Below are 7,300 nucleotides of genomic sequence, written 5' to 3' on the forward strand. Positions count from 1 at the left end.
CTTAAGTTACAGAAATATTGTTTTTAAAAAAAGATCTGCTTTTATACAGAAATGGAAAGATGCCATATTATAAGAGTGCCTTAAGATTTTATTCTACTGACTTCTAAAACTGTTAATATATCTTTTTTTAAATAAAAAAAAAAAGTTTGCTGTCTTTTTTAAAAAGCAATCCTCAAACTCTCCAGCCACAGAAGTAATTAGGAATTAAAGTTTGTTAGTGGGCTGACCCTGCTCCCCTGTTCCTCTCTCTCTCCAGGAGACACGCAGGGGAACGCGGATGACACATGCTTGCATTGTTCGTGTCCCAACACACACAGCTTAGACAGCCCGAAGATCTGTGGCAGAAAACACTGCACATGACTCAGTGATACACTACATCTGCAAACTCTCATGTGTACAAAAAGAGAAACAAGTTTCCAGTTTGTTTTCAACAAAACAACAAAGAGGAAAGGAAAAAAAAAAAGACAGACAAAAAAGGCATTTATACAAATCTAGGACAAGGAATCCAAAGAAACTTTTAATAAAAAAAAAAAGATTAAAGAGATAAATTAAAAAAAAAAACTGGTTACAGTTAAGGACATAATTTAACAACAGATGACCATACCCTTTGAGGACGGCTGCAATAACCTATTTTAAGGAAGGTAAATTCAAAAAATAAAAAAAAGAGGGAGTTTTTTTTTTTCCGTTGTTTTTCATTAAAACCTCTCCTTACAAAATAAATAATTTTAGCACGTGGAATGTCTTGAAGGTTAACTGCTGGTGTTCAGAGAGGCACAGGTGATGTTAGTGAGAGGACTCAGCATCTGTGTTCCACACGGCCGGGGCAGGCGGCCAGGGGGCAGTGTGCTGGGGTACTTATTGGCTGCTGAAGCATTCCCCAGACAGATTTCGTCTCCTTTGCTTGCCTTCTGCTGCTTAAGATTGTGGCGAACAAGCAAATACAGGAAGAAATGCACTAAAAGAGGGGGCAAAGATTTTCCAGCAGCATGGTTTTAAGGCTTTAAGGTGGCTTTTTTTTTTCTTGTTTAAAAAACATATATATGATAAAGCTTACCAGATGCTCACGCAATAGTCTCTAGACTATTGTTTACTTCTGTCTTTGCAAAATAAGGCCTTGATTTTTCTTTCTAAGGCAACTTCTCCTTGAATTGGAAAGCCTGAGGAGTTAAGCAAAGCTCACCCCCCCAAACTGCCCAGTAACACAAATCTGCGGCTTTTGCAGGTTAATATAACACACATCCTTTTTTTTTTTTTCTTTTTCGTTCGTTTGTTTGTAAGAGAAAGCAAATCTGTACAAAAATACTCTGGCTGCAAGAAAAGCTAGGGCACGCTGTTCAAACTAAAGTAGTTTTTAGCTGTTGGAAAAATAAGAGCATTTAATTCTTTTTATCTAAAAATATGTATAAATCCCCTCAAAATGGTAATGAATCATACACAGTACATACTAAAAAATATTTAAAATAGAGAATATTCCTCACAGAGGACTTTCTTTTTCTTTAATTACTGCTAAAAATAATTACGAAGTCCAAACAGGCAGAGAGAACTGAGCAAATGGGTCACATGAGAGACTCTCCATCGTCCTCCACGCTCGCTTTGAAGGTTTCCAGTCCAGTTTCGGCGTCGGTTCCGCCGGTCCATTCTAGCCAAGAGTGGGCTGGCCACCGGTCTAACGACAAGGCGGTGATGCGTCTGGATAGCTCAACGTTTAGTGTCTTGGGAATCTGCGTCCGAGTCGCCTTCAGCGTAACGTTGTCTTAAAAATAAAAAAAAAAAAAAAAAAAAACGAGAGAGAGAGAGAAGGAAAAAAAAATGTCCAAAGGGTCGCGCGTTTGTTTCTTGGGTTCCTTCTGCGATCATCACGAGGTGTCGGCGATGGGCGTGTACATGGGCCGCTGCGCCGGGCTCATGTAGCTGAAGGTGGAGTAGAGGCCGGAGCCCTGGCCCGCCGCGTGGCTGTAGTAGGCGCCCGAGTTCTGGGGGTCGTTGTAGTCGTACTGCGCGCGCGTGATGGGCGGGTAGGAGGGGCCGTAGTGCGGGAGGCTGAAGGGGCTGTAGGCGATCTGCTGCGGCGAGTGCTGCTGCGGCTCGCTGTAGTGGCTCGGGCTCAGCTGCTCCGTCTTGATGTGCGTTCGCTGCGCGGGGCCCGGCTCGCTGCCCAGCGCGCCCAGCGCGTGCGCCGGCGGCGGCGGCGGCGGCTGCTGCTGCGGGGGCGCCTGCGGCGGGGCCGGCTGCGGCGGCGGCGGCCTGCTCCACACGTGGCCCGCGCCTGCCGGGCTGGCCGCCGTGCTGCTCACGCCGTAGCTGCCCGTGTAGGTGACCTGGCCGTGCGTGGCCGGCACCCCCGGGTGCCCGTTGGGCGGCAGGTACTGGTCGAACTCGTGGACGTCGAAGGTCTCCATGTTGGAGATGACGTCGCTGCTCAGCTCGCCGATGTCCACGTCGCGGAAGTCGATGGGGGGCTGCCGGCCCCCCTCTGGCAGGGGGCGCCCCTCGCGCTTCAGGTCGGCCTTGCCCGGCTGCACGTCGGTTTTGGGGGTGGTGGGGGGCGTCGGCGGACCCTGGGATTGCCCTGCGGGGCGGTGAAAGAAGGAGAAGCACAGGGCCATCAACCAAGGCTCCGCGGAGGCTCGGGTCCCGGGGAGGCTGGGGGGGTGGGGGGCGGGGAGGTGAAGCTCCGGTCTCGGGGGGGGGGGGGGCGGCGGCGCACCTACTCACCCTCCCTCCCTGCATCCGCAAGGTAGGCGCGCTGCGCCCGAGATAAGGCGTCGAATGATTAACCCGCGGGTACACACTCGGCAGCCCCCTTTTATCAGGGGAGGGTCCGAGGCCCCGGAGGGTCCGGAAGACCACATTGCTACTGGTAGAAAAGCCCTGTGTGTGCTTTTGGGGCGGGGGACCACAGGGAAAAGGGGAGAAGCCCGGAAAAGTTGTACAGGCATTTTGCCTTGCAATAAAGATTAATCTGTTAGGATGCAAGGATTAGGGGGGGTGTTGTGCGTGTCCAGGGACTTCGCGGGGCCCTGGGGTCCTGGGCAGGGAGGCGAGAACTGGGCAGATGGGCGCAGGGCTTAGTTTGTCTCCCTCCCCGGGGAGCGCCTGGCCCCTAAGCAGAGCCTCCCGGGTGTCCGGGGGCCGGGGGGAGGGTGCCGCGTGGGGGCGGGGGGAGGCTCACCCGAGTGCTCGCCGGGGGAGTGCACCTCGCTCATGCCGGAGGAGGAGTGCGGCGAGTCGGCCTGCAGCGCCTTGAAGATGGCGTTGGGCGAGATGTGCGTCTGCTCCGGGGCCTCCTCGGCCTCGGCCTGGCCGTTCTTCACCGACTTCCTCCGGCGCGGCTGGTACTTGTAGTCCGGGTGGTCCTTCTTGTGCTGCACGCGCAGCCGCTCCGCCTCCTCCACGAACGGCCGCTTCTCGCTCTCGTTCAGCAGTCTGGGGGCGGCGCGGGGAGAAAGAGAGAGGGGCTGAGCTAGCAGGTCGGTGAGACCCGGAGGCGACCCCCACCCCGCGGCATCCTCGAACACTGACCCTCGCCTCCCTCCCGCCTCCCTGCCTGCCAGACGCGACTGCAGCTCACCGCTTTTCTTTGAAAAACAAGAACCGCAAAACTTCGTCCTCCTGGAGCGACCTGAGCGTCCCTCCCCGCCCCGCCCTCTCCCCTTCTCTTCTATTTTGGAAACCCTGCGGATGAAAATAGCTCCCGCTCTCCCGGCCTTTGCTACTGGATTCATACTTCCGTCCGCAACACCCTCTGAACATTTTCTAAAAAACCACTTAATCTGCAAGGAGCCGCTCCTGCCCCCCCCCCCCCGCACCAACGCCGCCCGCTAACACACACACCGCGCCCACCTATTTGCAGCAGCTTCCAACCGCCACCCCCCAAGTGCGCTTCCTGCCCAGGGACCCTCGGGCCTTGGTTTGCACCCCCACCCCGCATCCCATCCCGGTGGGCGAAGGGAGAGCGCAGGTCGAGGGAGGGGGCGGCACACTTCCATTGCCACCGCGGCCCCCACTTGGGATTGACCTTCACAGCCGGGGGCGGGAGATAAGGCTGGCAGCCGGGTCCCACCGCGTCCCCTCGCAAGTGTCCTCCCCTCTGCGACGTGCCCCCCCATCCTCCGCGCCCCACCTACCCCTCCCCCCGTCCCCAAGAGCAGTCCAAGAACTCGGTCAAACTCTCAGCCAAGTGACACCTCGTCCCCGCACCCCGCTCCGCCAACCCTCCCTGCCCCCCTCCCCGTGCCCCACGCCCCGAGCCTGCAGGGGGACCGGCGACCCCCTCCCGCGGGGAGGCGGGGCGCGGAGAGACCGTCGGGGCCAGCGCCCCCCGCCGCCGCGGAGCCTACCCCGCCGCGCCCGCCCGCCCTACCTCCAGAGCTTGCCCAGAGTCTTGCTGAGCTCGGCGTTGTGCAGGTGCGGGTACTGGTCGGCCAGCTTCCTGCGCGCCGCCTGCGCCCACACCATGAAGGCGTTCATGGGCCGCTTGACGTGCGGCTTGTTCTTGCTCGAGCCGTTGACGCGCACCGGCATGGGCACCAGCGTCCAGTCGTAGCCCTTGAGCACCTGGCTGACGGCCTCGCGGATGCACACGGGGAACTTGTCCTCCTCGCTCTCCTTCTTCAGGTCCGGCTCGCCCTTGGGGAACGTGTTCTCCTGGGGCCGCGTGTTCTCGGTGTCGGAGCCAGAGCCCGAAGGGCAGGGCGAGCCCGCAGAGTCCTCGGACATGGTGGGGCTGGGGGCGGCGGACAGGCCCTTCTCCTGCTCGTCGGTCATCTTCATGAAGGGGTCCAGGAGATTCATACGCAGGCCCGGGGCAGGGGGCGGCTGGCCGGGAAAGGCGAGAAGCCGCGGCGGCTCGGGCACTCGAGGCGCGGGCTCCTCTCCCCTCGGCGGCCCGGGCGCGGGGCGAGCAGCTCCCGGGGAGCCTGGCGCGTCACTCGGCCGCAGGAGCGAGGGTTTAGGAAGGCGCGCGGGGGCCAGCCCGCAGCTGCCCGCTCCAAGTAGGGGAAGGCGAATTGGAGAGGAGGAGGAGGGGAAGAGAGAGCAGAAAGCGGGGGCGATCGCACCCCTTCTCTCCTCCCTCCTGCAAAGAAAAGTTCCTGGAGTGAAACTGGCAAGTCTCGGCGCCACTGAAGTTCCAGGTCAGTTTCAATCTCCGCTCTGCGCTCTCCAACTCCCAGTCCAGCGGCTCTTTAATAAATACAAGGGCCAATCACGGCGCGGCATTTGAGGGGTTGGCAGGCAGCTGATTGGGCCCGATTTGGGGGGGGGGGAGGACTGTGGCGCTGGGCAGGGTGACGAGAGGAGAGGGGAGGAGCGGGGAGGCGATCGCAGCCTCTGGTCCCGCGGGGGATTGGGGGGGTGCACCGGGGAAGGCGGGGGACCCGGGACTTCCAAGTGTGTAAGTTTGCCGTCCTCTCTTAATATCAAAATTCGGTGCCGTCTCTGCGCGAAACTTTGCGTGTGTGTGTGTGTGTGTGTGTGTGTGTGTGTGTGTGTGTGTACTAAGATTTGTCCCCACCCACAAGCATTTCTGTTCAGTTTTCTCCGCGGTCCCGGGGACTTAACTGGGTTTGCAGTATTCGAAAAGCTGTCGCTCCTTCCTTAAATCCTAGCCCAGTTTCCGCTCCTGGAGCCTGCCTCCTCCAAAAGTGCTTAGAAATTGTCTTTTGAAGCAAATGTTTTGGTGACTCAACGTCCGCCGTTCCTCTGTAATAATCCGTATAAATAGATGAACATGCTCTGGTTCGCCGGAGCCCGTGCGGCTGGTCGGGACTCGGCTGCGCTCGGTGCAAAGAGAATCAATGAAAACCACAGCGAAGTGCCCCGCGCGCGCCGGCGGCCGCAGAGACGCCAGAGCCCCGCGCACTCGCGGGAGCCGGCCGGCGCTTCTCCGACCTTGAACTCTGACTTAGTTCTTCTCCAGCCCCCGGCTCCCCTCAGCCCGCACCCCGCCGCGCGCCTCAGCGACAGGGAGACCATCCCGAGGTTCTGCCCTTCACCTCTGGCCGAATCAGAACTTGAGCAGAGTTACCCCTGGAGAGAGTTCGCTTACTGCTCTGGCTTTCAGAAACCGAACTTGGCGAACGGGGCTGTGCTGGGCCTGGAGGCCGAGGCCCGTCACTGGGTTTGAAAAAGCCAAAACAAATGGGTACCACCGCAGACAAAACACTCCATTTTGGTGGAGTCGTGCTTCTTGCCTGCTTTCACCTTCCCCGCCACCCCTACAAAAACACCTGGAGCGCTGAAGCGCCTGCGGTCCTGGACTTTAGTCGTATCCTCTCTGACTTGCAGACATTCGGAAGTTCTGGCCAGGGGTGTGGGGGTGTTGCTGATGTATTTCAAGTGTGATTTGAGCGCAACTTTTGTGTTTACACGAACTGCTTAGTTGGCTCTGTGTTTTGAGAGGGAAGAAAAATCTTAGCCGCCTGCGGGTTCCGTGTGTTGAGAATCACAAATAAACGCACAACGGCGGAAAACTCACTTTTAAATACCTTGCCCCTTCCCCTTCTGGCTTTCGCCAGTGTTCGGCTCCGAATTAAATTATTGTCACGGTGAATCATCCCTCTTCAGAGCAAAGGCTTCTCATTTCTAATTTGCAAACTGCGGACATTAGTGCAAGATTTCAAAGAATGTTTTCCTTGGAGAATTTTTTTTCTCTGACATTTCCATTTCTTCTGAAGAGGTGGACATTTGCTAAGGAAATGGAACTCTTCAGAAGGTAGCCAGTTACAGAACTGTGAAACACTATTTACTTTTTAAAACGAATGTAACTTACAAGTGGATGTGTCTGGTACTCTATAGCTTGTTTACCCGTTTAAGAGACAAGGTACAACAGCCTTGTATTCCTGGCCGCGTGAATACGCTGGGAAAGTATAAGAACAACTCCGTCCTTTCTTAGGAGAAAAAGCCCCGCTTAGTAGGGACTGATATCTGTGTCCTAGGGAGGGGGCAGTTGTTAGTACAATTTGAAAGACACCTGACCCAAGAGGGGACTCAGAGACCAGAACTTCGGGCAGACGCTTTAGCCCGGCCATCTGTATTTAGTTGCATTTTATTGTAATTCCCATGTTTACTGGCGTGAAGGCAATGAAGACGACTGTGACTTTTTTTTTTTTTTTTTGGTAATATTTCACTAAATATTTGTCAAATACGTACATTTAAAAATATTTTTTAACGTGGTAATGTAATAGGAGCTATGTAATGCATAGAATTTAAAATTGTAAGCTATAGATCTGTATCTCCTTTCTGTTTGTTCCATACCAATATTTTTGTATCTTTTTGAAAACTTAGGATAAACAATCAG

At 55.5% G+C, this 7,300-nt stretch overlaps 1 protein-coding gene across 1 annotated transcript; it reads right to left on the reverse strand.

Annotated features, from left to right (window-relative positions):
• Positions 1 to 1,834: 1,834 nt before the first annotated feature.
• On the reverse strand, positions 1,835 to 5,181 carry SOX9 (SRY-box transcription factor 9). Its single transcript, XM_061392968.1, has 3 exons — positions 4,364 to 5,181; positions 3,173 to 3,426; positions 1,835 to 2,569 (listed from the first exon to the last, which is right to left on the reverse strand). Exons 1-3 carry the CDS (start codon positions 4,792 to 4,794, stop codon positions 1,857 to 1,859), a joined length of 1,398 nt encoding a protein of 465 aa, XP_061248952.1. The 5' UTR covers positions 4,795 to 5,181; the 3' UTR covers positions 1,835 to 1,856.
• Positions 5,182 to 7,300: the final 2,119 nt, after the last annotated feature.

Source organism: Bos javanicus, chromosome 19 (genome assembly GCF_032452875.1).
Source record: "Bos javanicus breed banteng chromosome 19, ARS-OSU_banteng_1.0, whole genome shotgun sequence".
NCBI classification, from domain to species: Eukaryota; Metazoa; Chordata; class Mammalia; order Artiodactyla; family Bovidae; genus Bos; species Bos javanicus.

Excerpts from the sequence above, each read along its gene's own strand:
- SOX9 (XM_061392968.1), bottom strand. The coding sequence starts at position 4,794 with ATGAATCTCCTGGACCCCTTCATGAAGATGACCGACGAGCAGGAGAAG. Across the intron at positions 3,427-4,363 it reads ACTCTGGGCAAGCTCTGGAG|ACTGCTGAACGAGAGCGAGA; the intron begins GTAGGGCGGGCG and ends CGCCGCCCCCAG. Across the intron at positions 2,570-3,172 it reads CTCCCCCGGCGAGCACTCGG|GGCAATCCCAGGGTCCGCCG; the intron begins GTGAGCCTCCCC and ends ACCGCCCCGCAG.